Consider the following 21,271-nt stretch of genomic DNA (forward strand, 5'->3'; position numbering starts at 1 on the left):
GTGCTGTTTTTTTTTTTTTTCTTCTCTTGTATGCGTGTTTTTTTTCAAAATTTGTACTGTGTACAGTAATGAGAGTCTGATTTTTTTTGGAGGGAACTGTACAGAATTGAAAAAGGCACACTTGCAGTTCCCAGTTTTTTGGACGTGCAGTCTAATCGGAGCGGGAGGGGGCAGGTCAGTCCTCCCTTCCTGAGAACAAGAAATGCTTGGCAAGCACGCGCACAGAGGCGGGCGCGCGCACAGTGAGGTGTGGTTTTTCTTTCGCGAGGCAAAAAGCGCGCAGCTTCCGCCTATTCGCAGCAGACCGGATTGCGCGCACCAGGAGACGGAAAAGTGCGCACGGTCTGTCCGAGAAAGAACCAAAGCCCCCCCCAAAAAAGTTGACACCCCCCCGCCCCCCTCCATATCCTCCACGAATCCCAATCGAGATGAGCATGTACGGCGGTTCCACGTCCAGACTGGCCTCGATGGGCCAGCGGAGCAACTCCCGGCCGGACTTGTCGTCGTCCAGCTTCAGGAACGAAGTGTTCGTGTCGGGGAACGGCTTCCAAAGTGGGGACTACCAGATGGGGGACGGCGGCTACACCTACAAAACCACCTACTCCAGGTCGTCCACCCACGGGGGGACCGGGGGCCGCAAAATGCAAGTGAGCATGGGCGCCGGCGGCGTCGGAGGAGGAGGAGCGATAAGGTAAAATCCATTTTTCATAACCACCTGTCGCCCTTTTCAAACGGCGTCGCGTCGAGTTCGACTGCTCAAACCCTTTTCCGGATTTTAATGTTTTGTTTTTAAAAACGCAATTACTGCTTTGGGACTGTATTGCAATTACAATCTACTGCAAAAGTGGCCTTGCAAAAACAAACAAAAACAACCTCCTCCACCCCCCCCCCAATTTGTAGTCCTGTGTGAAAGTTTCCCGAATCAGCATATTTATTAAAAAAAAAAAAAATCATTATCTTAATTACTGTAACTTTGATTGAGAGGAATCCTGTTGCTCAAGGTTGTGACCACAACAGAGGAAATGCTTGGAAACGCCCCTCCCGAAATCCCCCCCCCCGCCCCCCCCCGCCTGTCTTTGCTCAGCTCACTCAGACCTTCGGACGATTGCGATAAAATCCACTTTCAAGTTATCTCAACAAAGCCTTCACTGAGAAGCTTTACAATTTTATTTTTCATTTGTACAGCAAAAAAAAAAAAAAGCCAATCAGTCACAAAAAAATGATTGTGAGATTTTTCTAACAATAATCATAGAATTTGAAATCGCACTTGAACCGGATGCTGCGCACGATTCCAAAACAAAACAATAAACTTATTCATGTATAATACGCAGTTGTTACCGCCTTGTTCTCCTACGTCAGATACAAATGTCAACATCTTACTTTAAATGCCTCCTATAAAGTTAATACTATTATTTTGCACGTTTTCATCACATTATATTTTCATTTCATATTTTATATTTTAAAACCTATCATCGTCGTCGTCGGCAAGCGCAGAACCCCACGTGGCACTTCATTCTATTGAAATTATGAAGCTTTAGAAATGTCGTCCAACTTTTAAAGATGTCTGTCTGCCATTTGTCTATAAATGTTTCATTGATTTTCATTATATTACACAGGTAATATTTTTTATTTTTTGCCTGCAATGAAGGTAAACTTTTAAAATGTCCTTTGTGGAGTTTGTCGTACATTTTTGTAAAGAAGATTTTACTTTTAATTGGTTTGGGCCTTGACATTACTTCCTATTGCAAATGTGTGTGTTTTCATGCTACCCCCCCCCCCACCTATTTATTTTATTTTTTTTAATTATACCAACTGGTGTCATTATTGTGTTCTTCTTCGGAGGGTCTAATTTAACTCCCACTGCCTTAAATAAAAGGTCCGTTTGGACCAGCACTCATCCTAACGTTGATCTGCCCCCTCCACCCCCCCACCCCAACCAGTTAGCGCACATGCGTTAGCTTTAGAGCTAATATGCTGGAGGGAATTTCCCAAATTGGTCTGAAAAATAATTTCAACGTTATTGTTTTTTTCCCCCCAATGGGATGTTCTTCCACTTCGCCATATCTGCATTTTTGTTTGATCAGATTCTTTTACCACGTAAAAATGAGGCCCGTCTCCATAAAGGTTGCGAAAGGCCCCTTTAGGCGCCCCTCCCCTTGGTTTTTAATCTATGTGGGAATATTTCTTGCATGACAGTGTGGAAGACATGCAGGAGAAAGTCATGCAGCTGAAAGCCATGAGTCACGAGTACCTGCACAGAGCAAAGATGATCCTGCAGAGCGTAAGTCGTCTCCTCTACTTTGCTAGAAATAAGCACAAAAAAAAAAATGAGCGCCCAGGTCAGTTGTGGACTGATAAGCGCAGAACGCAGCTCACTTTTATTTATCGTCGCCGACGCTTCAGGGGGGTCCGCCCGGCGAGGCCGAGAAGATGCTGATGATGGCGGGCGAGCACATGGAGCTGTTGAGGACGTACGGCGTGGAGTTGCAGCAGATGCGCATACCCAACGACGTCTTCGCCAGGTGAGCCCCAAAAAAGATCCGACCGTTTGGACCGGCTCGCTCAAGACGGGACGTGGTGGTTCCTCGTGTTTGAAACCCCGCAGCGTGAACCAGCTGGAGCACGTGTACGGCGGCGTCCAACAGCAAATGATCGGGACCATGACCATCAAGCGGGGCACGGCCGGCGGTCTGGGCGCCGCGGAGGGGGGGAGGCACTTCAAAGACGCCATGGCCTGGATTGCCCAGCAGAAGGTAAGACGGGCAGCGTTTCAAAAGCAAAACAGCAAAATACGACTGACCGGGGCGAGGGAGTACTGCAATACGATGGCCGTCGTATTACCATCGTACCATAAATCAGATTCATGTTCTCCACTTTATTCAGATCTTGAGGTTTCACCAATTTGCAAAGAACCTCTCCGTCATTATTTGCTAAAAAAAACAAAAAAAAAACTCACCTATTTGCTGTTTTGGCTCAGCAATAAAAGTGTTGCGTCTTAAGTCAGACAAAAGTAGTGACTTGCTGCCAACAGGGGGAAATATTGAGGCGATTGTAAAACTTTTTTTTTTTTTGGGGGGGGGGGGGAGAGAGCTCAATTATAGGGAAGATTTGTCCTATCACCAGCGGGGCTCGGTCCCCAAAGTCACCATTGTGAGAAATTACAATTTGACATACCGTAATTTCCGGCCTATAAACCGCAAATTTTTTTCCACACGCTTTCAACCCTGCGGTTTATGCGGCGATGCGGCTAATTTGTGCATTTTTTTCTAAACGGCCGCAAGGGGGCACACTCTAGCGAAAAAGGTAAGAGTGAGACCGGTGGAATACATGTGCAGAGGAAGTGACTTTTACCGGTCCGGCCCTGTTAGCGCTGCGCTAGCGTGCTACTGCCACGTCTCAGTGATTTTTACAGGTATGGTTTTTGTTCTAACCGACTCTGTTAGCATGGCGGTAGCGTTAGCATTAACGGGGACAGCGTTAAACTCTCTTTGTACCGTTCAATATCTCGTGCTTCAATGTGGGCACTTTCGGCTTTTCCACGGGTGCGGCTTACGCATGTACCAAATGGTATTTCCTTTACAAATGTACTGGGCGAGCCTTATAACCAGGTGCGCTCTGTAGGCCGGGAATGGCGGTATTTGGCCTTCTTCAACTTGAAGTACCGACTGAAATGAACTTTTATGCAATATTAATTTACTGAGCTGCATCCTCGATTAATAATGTCCCAAGGAGCACAAATTGAAAATAGGGCGCAAATTCTGCAGGTGACCAGCCGGGGAGGAGCTCTCGATTCATTGTAAACAAAAGAAGACGGAAAGTTTTGTCGTACTTTCATGTTCCGCTCACGACTCGGAGTTCAAAACGCGCAGAGAGATTCTCCCGTCAGACGAGTGAAAGTGTGCGTTCTGAGCGATTGTCCCCACAGAAGAGGAAGAAAGTCTTCGGCGCGTCAGTCAGGCACTTACGAACGCCATTTCATGACGTTTTGAATTGTCATACGGCGTTGTTGCAGCGCGTTTGGCACTTTCGACGGCGCCGCGTTGAACTTGCTCAAGTTGTGTGGATAATTGCGTGCATAAGCCTCAGAGGAGGAGGAGGAGGAGGACGCGCACTCCCTCCTATCACTCCTTCCGACCTGATGTCAACTGAAACCATCTTGACGCGCTGCCAAAACCTGATCCGAGGCCTCGGAGTGAAACTGTGACGCGGGCACATCGCTTTGGTGGGAGGCGAGTCAATGAGCGTGAAATGTGACACTCGTCAGTCAGATGTCGTCGAGACGGACGAACGGACGGACGGACGGACGGGGGGGGAGGCTGACTGACGCGCTTGTGGGAAAACGCCCTTCACGACCTCGCTAAACTCCGGCGTCCGCTGAGAGCTTCAGAATGCCGTTGACTGACGTTAACAAAACACCTGATCCGATCGGACTCCTTTTTTTCTTTTTAAACTGCGGGGTTTGCCGGCGCCGCTGAAAGAGGCCTTCGTGTGTGGCTTCAGCCCAGTAAGCGTGGCGGGGAGGGAGTGGCGTGCGGACAAAGGCTCGATAGAGAAGAGGGTGGAAAGAAAAAAAAGTGCAGCGACGGCCAGAGGTTGTTCTTATCAAAAGAGAAGGCAGGGCTCGACAAAGAGGGGGCATAGTTGGAATACTTTCCTGCTTGGAAATGCGTGGCAGACGGGCATAGGGTGCCACCTAGAGGACAAACAGGGGAATGCTTTACTTTGGATTCACCGGAGGAAGAGGCTTGAAATGTCAAAACGCAGTTTTATGTAAAAAAAAAAAGAAATAAACATCCATCCAGCCATCCATTTTCTTTTGCTGCTTATCCTCGGGAGGGTCGCGGGGAGTGCTGGAGCCTATCCCAGCTTTCAACGGGCAGGAGGCGGGGCACACCCTGAACTGGTCGCCAGCCAATCGCAGGGCAGATAGAGACGAACAGCCGCACTCACAATCACACCTACGGGCAATTTAGGGTGTCCAATTAATGTTGCATGTTTCTGGGATGGACACGGTGAATCAGCTGGTAAAGCGTCGGCCTCACGCTTCTGAGGTCCCGGCCGGGTTCAATCCCGGGTCCCGCCCGTGTGGAGTTTCCATGTTCGCCCCGTGCCTGTGTGGGTTTTCTCCGGGTGGGCACATCCCAAAAACATGCAACATTGATTGGACGCTAAATTGCCCCAAGGTGTGATTGTGAGTGCGAATGCTTTGTTCGTCTGTATGAGCCCTGCGATTGGCTGGCAACCAGTTCAGGGTGTACGCCGTCTCCTGCCCGTTGACAGCTGGGATAGGCTCTCCCCACGACCTTCATGAGGATAAGCAGCTAAGAAAATGGATAGATTGATGTTTTTGGGATGTGGGAGGAAACTAAAGTGCCCGGAGAAAACCCGCGCAGGCGGGGCCGGGATGGAACCCGGGACCTCAAAACTGTGAGGCCAACGCTTTACCAGCGGATCCACTGTGCCGCATCAATTAACATGTTATCATGTTTTTCTTTGAATATTTAAATCCACACGGACAGTAATTTCTATTAATTATTGCGATTTGAGAACTGCACTTATTTGTCCTGAGAGGTATTTCTTATATTTTTGTTCCATTTCGGTATCATGCAGTGCAGTTTCATGCATGCACAATTGCAATGAATTATAGCTTCTTCTTCTTTTTTTTTTCCTCCCCTTTTCATCCCTCCGCCCGCAGCGCATGATTCAGACGGCTCCGTGGGGGGAGGACTCGTCCACCATCGAAAACCAAATCATGAGCCACAACAAATTCCACAGCACTATTCAAAGGAACCAGGAAGTAGACCGTGCCCGGGACGAACTGGTACGGAACGTTGCGCGATTTCAGTCCACTCTGACCTTGTGTGTGCGTCTTTGTCTTGTGAAGCTCCTTTTAACGGAGGTCGTGCCTAAAAAAAAAAAAAAAAAAACAAAACAAAATGAAAAGGCAATACAAATATTTTGTCTGCAGGGCATGAGGGGTGACAAGTCCAACCTTTACATCATGGAACAAGAATGGGACAGTCTACAGGTTGGACGCGGTTCCTTTTTCAAAACAAAACGTTGCAGTTTAGAAAAAGGGAAAAAAAATTGACCGTGCGTCTCCTGCCAGAAAATGTCCCACAACCGAGTGAACCAGCTGCGCGAGCTGCAGGGCATCATCGAGGAGATCTCCCGCGCCATCATGTGGGTGAACGAGAAGGAGGAGGAGGAGCTGGTCTTCGACTGGGGGGACAAAAATATCGACCAGTACATCCCCAGGAAACAAGAGAGCTACTCGGTGAGCTCGCGTTCCCCGCTCGGCGGGCGGTCCGGGTCCCGACGTTGACCCCCTTGACTTTCGCCTCCGCCGTCGCGCAGAAGCTGATGAAAGATCTGGAGGAGAAAGAGAAGGATCTGAACAAACTCAAGCTGAAAGCGGACGGCCTCCTCAGCAACAGCCATCCGGCCTCCGATAAGATTGAAGCGAGTTTTGTTTCTCATGTTCGGTTGTGTGCGCACTTTTTCTAACCTGGATGTTCTGTATGCGCTCCCAGGCCTACATGGACACCTTGCAGACCCAGTGGAGCTGGCTTCTCCAGATCACCAAGTGCATTCACGTTCACTTGAAGGAGAACGCGGCCTACAGCCAAGTGAGCGTTGGCGGATCCCCGCCCCGTAGCCGCGCCCGATTCGGGTCATTTATGTATTTTTTTTTTAAATCTCCTGCTCAGTTTTTCAAGGAGGCCAACGAGACCTACGAGAAGCTGAGAAAGGACCGCGAGAACATCCAGACCAAGTTCACGTGCAACAAGAACACCCCGCTGGAAAACCTTGTGGAACTCCTGAAATACCTGGAGGTACCGTTATGGAGTCACTGATGGTGTCGCGGTACGCACACACGCCGGCGTGGGAATCGATTCCCGCTCAGCGACGGTGTCGATATCTGGCCCCGGTTCGGGGCGTGGTCCGCCTTTCGCCCGGAGCTAGCTGGGATAGGCTTTGCCGCGACCCTCGTGAGGATAAGCGGCTTGGATAGTGACATGACGTCGTTATCGGCGAAAATCCCACTTCCTCAGAGTTTAGGGACAAATTGACAAATTGATTTCGCACATACACGTTTCCAGTTTGGCCAGTTTTGTCATAACAAAGCTTCCAAACACGAGATGGAACACAAATCTTTTATTGCTCGTCAGAGTCTCTATGTATTCATATTTTAATCAGTTGGATCGACCGGTGCCTCTGTTGCAAACACAACGTGATACGCGCAAAAAAAATCAACCCAGAATGTAGCTTAAAAACAAACGTGTTTAAAAAAGGGGAACGGGCGAAATCAGTGACGTCATGGCGAGGTTTCAGAAGGCGTAAGAATATGTTTCTGCGATACGGGAAAAAGTCAGATATGGATTTACTAGTTTTCATGGGATTCTGCGGTATTTCCATAAGTGTTTTTCATCCAAATATTTGCCGTTATTGCGTCAGGTTAGGGCAGCATCGACTTAAAATTCCGGTCAAGTCGTCGCCGTCAAATTTTTAACATATTTGGATTTGCCCGTCATTTGGAAAATAACATTATTATCTGCGGCATACATCACAAACATTTTGACTTGTGCTGTAAACACAACTACGTTTTTGAGTTTTCATATAATAATGTTAATAATACTAAGGCAGACTATTGAAAATTTTACAGTTTGCATCCTTTATTTCCGAAATAGAAGAGCAAGTACGTATCGATGTTGCACTTCCTGGAAAAAGATGAGCTCATCGGCGAGCTCATAATTCATGTTTGTGCTTGCAGTTGCATGTTCTGCCAGGCACACTGAAAATTTCATTTTGCGAGTCCAAAAATGTTATACTTGGCTGTCAAAATTTTATCGTCCATAGCATCTATTAAAGGAGGTGACAACCTTGCGACAAAAGGAAAATACAATGGAGCACCAATGCGCTAAATAATATGACACAAATCTTTTTTTATTTTTTTTTTCCCATAACTGTCCACAGAAAGAGAAGGAGCGCATCATGGAGAATAAGAGGCAGGTCCAAAGTCTGGTGAACAAGTCCAAGAGCATTGTGAGGCTGAAGCCCCGAAACCCCGAGGAGCCGACGACCGCCGGCAACCCGATCATGGTCCGGGCCTTGTGCGACTTCAAGCAGGACCAGGTGGGTCAAGCAAAGTCCAATTTGGGGATTTCGGGCAGACAGACCCTCGCTTGCGTTGCTCCGAGACGGCAGAACCGCTCAACGCTTTCAGGCCGGAGTACGGATTTCGGTCCCGACATTCAAAGAAAGATTTGTCTTCCGCTTTTGCGTCCATGTTTTTTCCAGAAAGGGATCCTGAAAGGCAACGAGGGCATCCTGAAAGACAACACGCAGCGCAGCAAGTGGCTCGTGACCGGACCGGGAGGTCTGGACATGTTGATCCCTTCCGTGTGTCTGCTGATCCCACCGCCGAACCCCCTCAGCATCGGACTCGCGAACAAGTAAGAGGAGCCTCGTGGAAGGGATCGTCTCACAAATATTGCCCGTTTATGAGTATGCGCAGCGTGGCATTCGTTGCTATGACGATTGGTGGACCGGCGCTGAGGTCATGAGGCGAAGCGAGATGGCTGATTAGTGTTGCTAATTTGGCAATATTTAGCAACGTTCCAGATCCGTGTCACCACTGTTCTTAAAAAAAAAATGAAATGAACGGCGCACGGTTGTATTTTGTCACACTTGATTTACCGAGAAGCATTTCAAATAGTAACGCTATGAAGTCCGTCCGTCCATTGATTTTCTGAGCTGCTTATCCTCACAAGGGAGGCGGGAGTGCCCGAGCCTGTCCCAGTGATCTTCAGGCAAGAGGCGGGGTAAACCCTGAACTGGTCGTCGGCCAATCGCGGGGAAGATTTTGTCATTTGTTTGTCATCTACACTTTGTGCTTGGTAGTCAACAAAGAAGCACGCGGGGTGCGGTTCTTTTACAAATTCAACAGGACTTTGCACCTGCGGATTAAAAATGTTTTTTTTAATGGAGTGACTTCATGGTGGTTTATCCCAGTTTCTTCATGATGATTTTTTTTTTTTTTTTTTTTTGTCATTTAAACCTGGATTTTCCACTATGTGCAGTTGCTAGTCCCCACAAATACTGCCGAATAAATACAAAATAAGAGATAAAGGTTAGCGCGGTGCGGTCGTGGTTAGCACAGCTGCTTCGCGATGGAAAGATTCCGGGTTTGAAATTCAAAGTCCTGTGAGATGTTTGCATGTTCTTCCTGCGCTTATGTCAATTTTCTCCTTCGCTTTCTGCTGCTCGCCATATTTTGTACTCATGCGACGGACGTGTCCGGGGGAGATCGCACCTGTAAATTAGTGGGAGTGAAATCAAAGAGGCGGCACGGCGGATCAGCTGCTAAAGCGTTGGCCTCACAGTTCTGAGGTCCCGGGTTCAATCCCGTCAACGCCTGTGTGGAGTTTGCGTGTGCGCCCCCCCCCCGTGCCTGCGTGGCTTTTCTCCGGGCGCTCCGGTTTCCTCCCACATCCCAAAAACATGCAACAATAATTGGATGTTTGTCTCCATGTGCCCTGCGATTGGCTGGCGACCAGTTCAAGGTGTACCCCGCCTCCTGCCCCGTTGACAGCTGGGATAGGCTCCGGCACTCCCCGCGACCCTTGTGAGGATAAAACGGCGAAGAAAATGGATGGATGGATGAAAAAAAAAAAAAAAAAAAAAAATCAATTCTCAATCCCTCCGACTTTGGGTGACGATTGGTTTGCTGGGCGCTTTAATTTCATATCCAAAAGTGTTTCTTGGGGTCTGGTTACTCTTTTGAAGTCATTTTGCCACGCGAAAAGATTCAAAGAACGTCAACAGCTGCGCGTTTACTCGGGTAGAATTGTCCGTTGTCACGCTTCCGACGCGCTCGTTCCCAGGAACGAGCAGTTCTACGAGGCCATCCTGGCCATCTGGAATCAGCTCTACATTAACATCAAGAGCCTCATCTCGTGGCAGTACTGCCTGAAAGACATCAACTACATCAACTCCCTCACATTCTCCATGGTAAGCCGTGACGAGATGGAGGCAACTCGAATCATTCGCGGCTTTTATTTTATTTATTTATTTATTTTTTTTTTCGCTCACCTTCCTCGCGGCGGTTCGTCTGGCAGATCTCGAAAATGCGCCCCGAGGAGTACCGCAGCATCATCAAAAGACTGGAGACCCACTACCAAGAGTTCCTGCGCACCAGTCAAGGTTGTGACCTTTTCGGGGAAGAGGAGAAACTCAGCATCCAGAACCACTTTGATAAAGCCCAGACCCATTACGACACGCTCGTGATCCAGCTGACCGGCCCCAGTGAGTTGTCCGCTTCGCCGTTGACGACGTGGCGCGCGATTCCTTTTGAACCATCGAGCTTCTTCTTGTTTCACGTTTGAAGAGGAGGAGAGCAAACAGGAGACCAGCAAACCCGCGCCTCCCAAAATCCAAGCCCTCAGCATCACGCTGCTCAGCACCCTGCAGGAGCTCCGTCGGAGGCTGGAGCTGGCCGAGTCCGGACTCACGGGCCATCTGCACGTCTGCGGTGGGGAGAACAGTCTGCAGGAGTGCCTGGTGCACATTGAAAAGCTGCAGGTACGACGTCTCGCTCTTCGCTTTGGAGGTAAAGGACGAAATTAGAAGCGCTTGATCAGGCTGGAGCGACGCAGTAGTGGGTCTGCCTCACAATTATGTGGTCGCGGTTTGAATCACGGCTCTCTGTCACTGACATGAAATCTGTACCAAAATGACGTACATTTGTTTAGATTGCAACAGCTAAAAAAAAAAAAACACTCACCTATTCGCTGTTTTTGTTCTCCCTTTGCCACCACCTTGCGGCTCAGGAACTATGACTAAACGGATTGAGGAGCTTCATTTAGACTAAAGTCATGCTTTTCTGCCATCTTGTGATATCTCACTTTTAAGAAACTCATCCGAAGTGGGTTGAGGAGTTTCATTAAGACAAACGTAGTGCTTTGCTGCCATCTTGAGGCATTTATAGGCATAAAAAATCTTACTAAATCAAATCAGTACCCACGCATTTTCGCTCGTTCCCGATCAGCGCAAATAGCGGTGCTTCGTTTTTTTCACAAATTAAATTGGTGTGCATTTGTTTGTCCCTGTGTGCCGTGCAGTTGCCCGGCAACCAGTCCAGGGTGTACTCTTAATGAGGAAAAACATAATAGAAAATGGACGGATGATTATTACTGCGCTAAATTTAACGTGCCGTATGCGTTTGATGTCCAGACCGTGCACCAAGATCTGGACTACATTCACGACGAGTACCTTCGCCTTCGAGAGAGGATCCTTAAGCAGCTGGAAGGGATCCCTCCCGACTCCGAGCAGGCCAAGTTCCTCCGCTCCGAGCTGGAAATCATCAGCCAGAAACTGGGAGGTCTGCAGGGTCTCTACTCGGCCTACATCCAAAGGTACTTTGTCCTTTTGGAAAAGAAACACAAACAACAATTTAACGTCATAGACACTCACCGCGTGGTTGCCGACAGACTTTCGGCGCTCAAGTCCTTGCTGGAGACTCTCCTCCAGGTTGAAGATGTCGTCAAAGTCCACGAGGCCCGCCTGACGGAGAAAGAGACCACCTCGCTGGACCCGCGAGAACTGGACAACTACCAGAGCGCGCTGAAGGTTTGTACACATTCCGGGCGGGGGTTGCAAATTTGCAACAGCTTTAATATCATCGAAAATTTGAAGGCCGGAGTGTCAATTTCTGCAAATATCCGATTTTTCTCCCTGCAAAATTTGATTTGGTCCACAAAGGGTTAAACTCCGCTTCCTTCATTTACTACAGGAGGGGTCGCGTTTAGCTTATCTGCTATTTTTGGAAGGAATCATTCTGAAAATGCGTTGTCGTTTTTTATTTTTTATTATTGAGTGTCGTATTGAGCAGAATATTGATTTCATAAAGCAGATGCAACTCAGCTTTTTGTCTTTTTCAGTGCTTCCCCCCCAAAAAAAATCGGAGAAAAATGTCACAAAAAGAGTGTAAATACTGAAATAACGATTAATACGATTGTTATTTTAATTATTTGGTGTAAAAGCTGGGCCTGGTGAGTTGAACGAAAACCCCAAAAAAATGACAAAAGATTAATAATGACATGTGGTTGTCACTGTATGGCTGGCAGAGACAAAGATGCGTTATTTGTAGTTAAACTCAAATTTGTGGCCAGCGTCCCATTTTCACCCATTATATCCTTCAATATATGGAAATATTTCAGTGTTTTCATCTGAAGCCATAATTTGGTATCAGGAGAGGATAACTCATCGGTCAAAGTTAGCAGTTAGATTTTTGGGACGAGATTATAAATGAGTAAAGTTATCATATAATCATCATGTTATTTCCTCGATTGTGGCCTGTTTGGAGACTTTGATCTCAATAAGGGGAAAAAATTGCCACCCTTGCCCATGAATGGGTTCATAAATATTTGGATGTATGCATTTTTTGCATGCGCGCATCCACTGCAAAAGCAGATTTTCCAACGGCAAAGCAAAAAAGATGCAAACGTGTCGCATGTGCGGTGTGCATATTGAATGTTTGGGAAATCGGTTAGAAGACTTGCATCTGTCTGAATATGTTATCGGAATTGTCATAAATAAATCTTCATCGCGGATTTCATTTTGCAGAGGATGTTTGGTTACTCAGCCGTTCATATTTCAAATGATGTGTTTTTTTTTTTGTTTTGTTTTGGCAACACCTCGTATCCTCTCCTACAGCAAATGAGGATGGAGCTGGACCACAAAAAAGACCTGCTGACCACGATGGAGTCGGAGCTGGCCAAAGCGGTCCAGTGGAACGGTCAAGTCTCGGAGACCTTCCACAGGTGCGACGTGGACTTGTCCAAATACGCCGAGCTGGTGGCTCAGCTGTCCGACCGCTGGCGCCGCATCCAAACCCAAATCGACACCCGGTCGGTACAACCGTCACGTCTGAGTCCCGTTTCGCTCTCGCTTTGAATGAGACTTAAAAACATCCCTTCCCCTTTTCCCCCTTCCTCCTCTCTCAGATTGCGGGATTTGGAGAAACACGAGAAGCAGCTGAAAGGCTACCGGCAGAGCAGCACTTCCATCGAGCAGTGGATAAACAATGCCCGGAAGCGGCAGGACGGCCTACAGAACGTCAAGCTGACGAACATCCAGATGGTCACGGACTACCTCAACCAGCAGAAGGCAAGTTTCCGCGCGCGCCGTCTTGTTTGCGTCAAAGTTTCCCCTAACTGCCGATCCCTACATACGCAGATACTTCACGGTGAAATTAAAGGAAGGAAGGACCAAGTGGAAGATGTGCAGAAAGACGCCGACACCTGCTCGGCCTCCATTAAGGTCGGCCGAGCGTCAAAGAAACAGGCCCCACCGCACGCTTTAGCGCTAGCAAATGAAAATAACCTTCCTCTCTCTCTCGCTCTCTTTCTTTCTCCTGACCGTGCGCCGTTGTGTTTTTTCAGGACTACGAGATGCAGCTGGCTTCCTACAGTTCCGGCCTGGAAACGCTCCTGAATATTCCGATCAAAAGAACCATGCTGAAGTCGCCCGCGACGGTTATCAGACAGGAGGTACCAACGAGGCTTTTTTTTTTTAGTCACCAGGTCGCCACGCTCGCTGTGCGCGTGTTTCACTTGCAGAAGCTAATCAGATCCCCTACAATAGTCGCATCATCTGGCTTTAAAAAGATAATACGTGCACTTTACTTGTCGCTTACTTTTTAACACAATATGTATGTTATTCAGTTATTGCTGCGCTTACAGTTTTTCATTTTACACTCATTGTCTTAAAGTATTTTTCATGCAAATGCAATTTTACTGTGTTCGAGAAGGTCAGCGGTGCGCCGTGGTGCGCTGCGACTCACGTACAAATTAATTTCATCACCACCAGTGGAACAAATTTCTCTCGTAAAGCCAAAGACCCCGCAAATTTCCGTTTTCATTAAACGTCCACAACCTCTAGGTAGGTGTGTTTGATAACTACTAGCAAGCTAATTGTGCAATTCTTCTAACCATCAGGCGTCTGAGCTGCAGTCCCACTACATTGAGCTCCTGACTCGCTCAGGTGACTATTATAAGTTTCTCGGGGAGTTGCTGAAGAACATGGAAGAGCTGAAGGTAACTTTCAGTCCCGCTTGGTTCGTTTGATGGAAGATAAACCAGCAAACCGATCTAAAAAAATCTTTCCACCCGCAGATCAGGAACACGAAGATTGAGATGCTGGAGGAGGAACTCCGACGCCTGAAGGAGCAGCTCGGGGATAGCGGCGGGAAAAATAAGGCTCTGGAAGACGCCTTGGCCCGCCTCAAGCTGGAGCTCAGCCAGTCGAAAGATCAGCTCGTTTCTCTGGAAGAAGTGAAGAGAACCACGTCCATTCAAGTATCTGCCGCCAAGGAGAGCCTGGACAGTACCCACGGCCAGATCCAAGAGCTGACTGACCAGCTCAACCGCATTAAGTACCAACTGGAGGAAGAAAAGAGGAAAAAACGGCTGGCCGAAGAGCGCTACACCAGCCAGCAAGAAGAATACGAGGCGGCTGTTCGCCGCAGGCAGAAAGAGCTTGATGAGGTTAACTGGATCAAGATTGACTTGGAAAAGAGCGTCAAGGACAAGGAACGTGAGCTCGAGAGGCTGAAGATACTGCTGGAGGAGGAGGCGGCCCGTCGCCGCAATGCCGAGTCAGATATTTCAAAGGTAAGAACACAGTGCACCCAGGAGGTCAATCAGCTTAAGCAAACGTACGAGACCCAGATCCACGTCACCAAGACCACCGTCCTGAAAGCCTCGCAGCAGCAGGAGGAGGACTCGGCCGAGCTCAGGCGGCAGTACGAGATGCTCGCCGGAGAGAAGAGAGACCTGGAAGACGAGCTGCGGAGACTCAAACTCTCCATCGCCCACGCCGAAGAGCAAAAAAACCGAGCGGAGCTAGAGACCAACCAGCAGAGGACGTCGTTGACTCAAGAGACGAGGATACGAAGTGAGCTGGAGGTGCAGATCAGAAAGTGCACGCAGCAGAAAGACGAGGATGACCTCAAACTGAAAGAGGCGGCCAAAAATATTCAGGACAAAGGGAGGCAGATCAGCATGCTTACACGGGATCTCGAAGAGGAAGGGAAGAAGAGGAGGGCCTTGGAGTTGGAAATCAGTTCCCTAAAGCAATCGCAGGCAGAGCTAAAGGCCAGGAACGCCTCCAGTCTGGAGACCATCAACAAGCTGAAAGTGTCCGAGAAGGAGATCCACATCGCCCGAGTTGAGCTGGAGAAGCAGACCAGCGACCGGAACAAGGCAGAGCAGAGCGCTGTCAGGCTCCAGAGCCGCATCCGAGATCTACAATGCTCTCTGGATGCCACGGGGGCCGATCTGGAGAAGCAAAAGAAGGCAACCCAAGAGGAGTTCACGCGCAGAAAGAGACTGGAGTCGGAGCTGGAGAGGGTGACGCAAACGTGCAAAGAGTACACCACCACCATCACGAGCCTCAAGTCCATTCAGGTGGAGGCCACAAACTCTGGCAGGAAGCATGAGCAGGATCTCCGAGCTCTTCAGGAGGCTCGGGACAAGAGCCTCAGGGAGCACAAACTCACCAAAGATGAGCTAGCAGCTGCCATGGCCGAGCTGAAAACGGTCAAACAGAAGCTTCACGGCGATCAACTCCAGATCGTGGAGTTCAACCAACGCAACGAAAGCCTGTACAAAACCATCGAGGACAAAAGCCGCCACCTCAACGAATGCACCGTCGAAATAGAACGTCTCAAGACTCAGACGCAGAACCTGACGAAGGAGAGACTGAGGTTGGAGGAGGAGCTGAGAGCCCTTAGACAGGAGAGGGATGAGCTGAGGCTCAGCAGGGACGCCGTGGATGGCGAGAACGCAACTCAGATGGCGGCCTTGCATGTCCAACTTCAGAGTAGCAACAAGAGGACAGCCGAGCTCCAGGCTCTCGTCAACGACCTGACCAAGGAGAGAGAAAAGCTTATGGTCGAAATAGACAAATTCCAAAAGCAGTCTTTCGAGGTATTTTTGTTTGTACTGAAGGATCGCCTCTACATAATTCCACCATTTTACCCCCCCTCCCCCCCCCCCTTCTGCTGTCGCATGAACAATTACCGAGTCGTAAGGCTGAAAACGAAGCATTCAACGTAGCGATCAAATGAACGATTATCAAACACAAGATGGCGTATTCGGGGAGTTTTGTTAGAAATTAAATTCTCGCTTCTCTTCAGATCCGCATGTGCTTTCCACTAGAAACAGCCCTAACTCATAATCATTGTATACTAATTGTACATGCACGGATATATTATTACAGTGGACCCTCAGAACTCAGGTGTAGCCCATTCAAGGACCTTGTTCATGTTGTTTAGCTATCACATAAAATCTCCCAAAGGGAAAACTGAAATAGAATAATCGGGAATGCGAAAGCGAACGATTTCATAATGGCTAAATTGGCATTTAATTGAACAATGCTTCATTTTTTTTTTTTTTTTATAGATCGGTTTAACAAAAAATAGCAGCTCTAACAGAGTGCGAGACTCCGTATCAAACAAAACACAACCTGCAAAAGAAAGTAATCATAAAAGTAAAATAATGAATGAAAACAAATCTCATTCCTTTTCGATGCTCAAGAACGACTCCATTTGGCATAGAAGTGGTGCAGAGTTTTACTCACTGTCGGTCCATGATCCAAGTCTCCAGTGAATTCTGCCAAAATGTCCATTTTGGCCCTCCCAAAGGGTCGTTCAACTGTTGGCGAGCGGGGCACACTCGGAAGGATCATTTCAAATCTGCGTTCAGTCGTCTCTACTCGTCACTTGGTTGTAGCACCGCTTCTGGTCTTTCCCACGACATCTCCTCCATGATTCATTCCTTGCCGAAGGGACATCCGACAACAGGAGTATGGTAACAGTTTTACTTCAACCAAATTTTCCTTGAAATTAGAGGTTGAGTTCTGAGAAACCACTGTACCTGCAAGTCGTGTACTGTACCGTCTTTTTTTTTTTCGTCAACTTCCCTTCAGATGTTTAAGTCTTGTTTGCTCATATCTCCACAGACATCCATCATGGTGCACGAGTCTCAAAGCAAGCACAGCGAAGTGCTGCTGGAGAGGGACGAATTGCTTTCCAAACTGAAATTGCTGGACCAGGACAAACACCGCCTGAAGCGCCTCGAAGAGGAACTGGCCCGGATCAAACACTCGCTGGAGACCGAGCTCCGCAACAAGCAGCGCTTGGTCGATGAGAAAAACAGCGTTCTCAAAGATTTCACTCTTTTGAAGAGCCAGTACGAGCTGAAGGAGAGCCAGCTCAGGCAGTGGGAGTCGGACAGGTCCAAGACAGATCAGGATAGGCTGAGTCTCAAGAAGGAGATCGACAGGTTGATGAGAGAGCTTCAAAGTGTCGAGGAACGTTACAAGAGCAGGCTGATGAGCGCCGAGAGGGAGGCGGCGGAGCTTGCTCACAAGAGGGACGCGCTGCAGAGGGAAATAGAGAGGTTGCAGAGGAGGCCGAGCACGTTGAGTAGACAGACGCAGACGGACATGAAGATTGCGACGATCGACCCCTCCAAACTCGTCTTTGATGGGGTGCGCCGCAAAGTCACAGCCCACCAGCTGTGCGACTGCGGCATCATCAGCAAGGCGACTTTAGAGCTGCTCCTGCAGGGGAAAAAGTCGGTGGACGAGGTCGCCGTGGACATCCAAGTCAACCTCAAGGGTACGGGCGTCATCGCTGGGATGATCGCAGGTTCTCAAGGGAAAATGGCCTTCACCGAAGCCAAAAAAAGAAATCTCCTCAGCCCGGAGAGCGCGCTCATGCTGTTGGAGGCTCAGGCAGCAACGGGCTACATAGCAGACCCGGCTTTTAACGACAAGATGCCCGTGGACACCGCTTGCTCCAGAGGGATCGTGGACGCAGAAGACAGAGACGCCTTGGTGAAAGCCGAGGCCGCAAGCGTCGGTTTCAAAGATCCTTACACGGGGAAAGTGCTATCTGTGGGCCAGGCTTGCAAACAAGGCCGAATCGACAAGGACACCGCACTCCGCCTGTTGCAGGCTCAAGAGTCTGTCGGAGGGATCTTGGACCCGGTTCTCAGCGTCTTCCTTCCAAAAGATTTAGCACTGGATCGCAACCTTATTGATGAGGAGCTCTACAGGGCTTTAAGCCGAAGACCCGCCTGCTACCTGGATCCGACGACAGGGGAAAACGCGAGCTACGGTGACCTCAGGCGGAAGTGTAGCGTGGAACCTGTCCACGGTTTACTTTTGCTTCACGGACCGGAAAAACCCATGACAGTAAAGGGTCTCCGTGGACAAGTCTCTGTGACGGAGCTCATTGAGTCTGAATTGCTCGACGCAAGCGATTTGCAAAAGCTCAGAGAAGGGGCGCTCACCAGCAGAGAAATTGAGGAGAAGCTCAAGTCTTACCTGTACGGATCGACCTGCATTGCGGGGATCTTCGATGAGGTCAATGACAGAATATGGCCCTTTTATCAGGCCATGAAGGAAGGTCTGCTCATGAGGGGAACCACCTTGGAGCTTCTCGAAGCCCAAGCCGCGTCCGGCTTCATCGTCGACCCAGTCAACAACGTCTTCTTGACAGTCGACGAGGCCGCGAAGAGAGCCCTGATCGGAAAAGAATTCAAGAATAAATTGCTCTCCGCCGAAAGGGCCGTGACCGGATACACCGACCCCGCCACGGGAAAGACCATCTCCCTTTTCCAGGCCATCGAGAAAGGGCTTATTGAGAAAGGCCACGGAATCCGTCTACTTGAGGCTCAGATCGCCAGCGGCGGGATTATTGACCCAAAAGAGAGCCATCGTATCGACGTTTCTGTCGCTTACAAGCGAGGATATTTCGATGAGGAGATGAATGAGATCCTGACCTACGAAGGGGACGACACAAAAGGGTTCTTCGACCCGAACACGAAGGAAAACCTAACGTATCTTCAGCTCAAGGAGAGGTGCATCACCGATCCCAAAACCGGCCTCGTGCTCCTGCCTCTTAAAGACAAGAAGAAAGTCCAGACATCACAAGAGAGCCGAAGTAATGTCCTCCGCAAGAGGCGGGTGGTGATTGTTGACCCGGACACCGGTCTCGAGATGTCCGTGAGGGAGGCCTATCACCGCGAGTTAATCGACTACGACACCTTTCTGGACTTGTCAGAACAGGAGTGCGAGTGGGAAGAAATTACGATCAAAGGGTCCGACGGCTCCACCCGCCTGGTCATAGTGGACAGAAAGACGGGGACCCAGTACGACATAAAGGACTGCATGGAGCGCGGTATTATCGACCAGAAGTCCCTGGATCAGTATCGGGCCGGAACTCTCACCTTGACGCAGTTTGCCGACCACATTTCCAGCAGAACCAGCGGCAGCGAGATGACCATCACAGCCAGCAGCGCCGAGGACGTGATCACCTGCAGCAGTCCCACCCTGGCCGCGCCGTCCTCTCCGACCGTTCGGAAACGCTTCAACAGTATCTCCATCACGCTCTCTCCCCCCGAGCTGTTTGACGACCAGAGCCCGGTGGCAGCCATATTCGACACGGAAACTTTGGAAAAGATAACCGTCCCCGAAGCGCATCGAAGAGGGATCGTGGATACCATCACCGCGCAGAGGCTCTTGGAGGCCCAGGCGAGCACCGGAGGGATTATCAACCCCGCAAACGGTCAGCGATTAACGCTACAGGACGCCGTCCATCAGTGCGTCATTGACGAAGCCATGGCCAATAAACTGAAGGCTGCCCAGAAAGCCTATGTTGGTTTTGAGGACGTGAAGACCAAGAGAAGGATGTCCGCAGCAGAGGCGGTGAAGGAGGCGTGGCTGCCTTACGAGGCCGGCCAGCGCTTCCTGGAGTTTCAGTACCTGACCGGAGGCCTGATCGAGCCCGGCACCGGAAAACGCATTAGCATCGAGGAGGCCATCCGCAAAAGCTGGCTGGACGGCCTGGCGGCGCAGAAGCTTCAGGACACCCGCAACTATCCCAAAAACCTGACCTGTCCCAAGACCAAGCTGAAGATCTCCTACAAGGAAGCCATGGATAGCTGCATGGTGGAAGAGAGCAACGGCATGAAGATGCTGCAGGCCTCCTCGGTCTCCTCAAAGGGACTCAGCAGCCCTTACAACGTCTCCAACCCGGGATCTCGGTCCGGCTCCAGGTCCGGCTCCAGAAGTGGATCTCGCAGAGGCAGCGTGGATTATTCATCTACGTACACCTACAGCTTCTCATCCAGCAGCACAAGCGGCAACTATTAATTTTCCATCTTTGTGCACGGAACACCACAAACTATAGATTCTTATTAACTAACCATTTTACACTTTAACATTTTTCCAAAGGTTTTTCTGGTATATAGTAGGAGATTTTGGGACGTTTAACAATTAAGTATGATTGCATGAGTGGTTTGATCCGGTGTTTTTTTTTTTTTTTTTTTTTAACTTATGCTTACCATAATTCACTTTTGCATAAACAAGTATATTCGTAATAACTCTTTTTAAAACAGTAGATGGCTTTTTTTTTTTTTTTTTTTTTTTTAGAGTTCAGTCTTATGTTTTAAATTGCTCAATTTGTCACTTGCGAGTTTTTGATAGTTTGTTTTTGCTTCACTCTTCATGTGTTTTATGCTTTTGCAGATAAAAAAAACAAAAACATTTAAATGTTTTTCATTCAAACGCTGACTTGGTTATGTACTGATCACTTCTGACGAAAAAAAAATACTACTGACACTAAATATGACTTACAAGTGATTAAGCAAAATAAAGGTTTTCTTTCCACTTTTTGATTCATGTGTTTTTATTTATTTAGTGGATACTAAATGGGAAAAGAAAGCCAAAAACGTACAGAGAGTAGTACCAATGCATACCTAAGGGTGGCGCCAAATCCCCCCCACCCCTGTCAACATTTTCGCTCAGCGCAAAAAAACCAAAACAAAAATAAATATCGATTTTACAAAAGTAGAACTACATCCCAGTTTTTCAATAATTAAAACAAAATGTTAAACCTTGATTAAACTCTTAATTGATCTCAATCAATTGGAATATGGCGAACGGGATATTTCTGTAATTATGTTTTGAAAAGTGAAATTCATGGAAGAGATATACGGACAAAAAAAAAATCAAGATTGTTCAAGAAGGAACGACAAAATAATGCTTCATACTATAGCACAAAGTTAGAATAAATCATCTGCAATTAGATTACATACAAGAAAAGAAAAAAAAAAAACAAGCTAGCATTACATGTTTATCAAATCCAGAAAGTAATTATGACCAGGACATTAAAATTAGACGGGAAATTTTCTACTTC

At 48.4% G+C, this 21,271-nt stretch overlaps 1 protein-coding gene and 1 long non-coding RNA gene across 3 annotated transcripts; one reads left to right on the forward strand and one right to left on the reverse strand.

The window, feature by feature from the left end:
* The first annotated feature begins 352 nt into the window (after positions 1-352).
* Positions 353-20,742, forward strand: LOC133511373 (desmoplakin-A-like). Of its 2 annotated transcripts, none has more exons than XM_061840244.1 (24): positions 353-691; positions 2,197-2,281; positions 2,404-2,522; positions 2,606-2,753; positions 5,696-5,821; positions 5,969-6,028; positions 6,110-6,277; positions 6,358-6,462; positions 6,534-6,629; positions 6,711-6,836; positions 7,978-8,136; positions 8,302-8,456; positions 9,888-10,014; positions 10,122-10,308; positions 10,391-10,584; positions 11,236-11,417; positions 11,493-11,631; positions 12,718-12,911; positions 13,008-13,170; positions 13,240-13,323; positions 13,446-13,553; positions 14,001-14,099; positions 14,178-15,992; positions 17,026-20,742. In XM_061840244.1, the coding sequence occupies exons 1-24, from the start codon at positions 429-431 to the stop codon at positions 20,224-20,226; spliced, it is 8,103 nt and encodes a 2,700-aa protein (XP_061696228.1). In that variant the 5' UTR covers positions 353-428; the 3' UTR covers positions 20,227-20,742. The 2 variants fall into 2 exon arrangements, with proteins under 2 accessions (XP_061696228.1, XP_061696229.1); XM_061840245.1 differs by having other exon boundaries at positions 356-691; positions 14,178-14,675.
* Positions 8,152-10,425, reverse strand: LOC133511376 (uncharacterized). The gene is made up of 3 exons (XR_009797895.1): positions 10,301-10,425; positions 10,096-10,214; positions 8,152-8,310 (listed from the first exon to the last, which is right to left on the reverse strand). It is a non-coding gene; the product is annotated as an uncharacterized LOC133511376 (long non-coding RNA).
* Positions 20,743-21,271: the final 529 nt, after the last annotated feature.

This window comes from Syngnathoides biaculeatus, chromosome 13 (assembly GCF_019802595.1).
Source record: "Syngnathoides biaculeatus isolate LvHL_M chromosome 13, ASM1980259v1, whole genome shotgun sequence".
Lineage (NCBI taxonomy): Eukaryota > Metazoa > Chordata > Actinopteri > Syngnathiformes > Syngnathidae > Syngnathoides > Syngnathoides biaculeatus.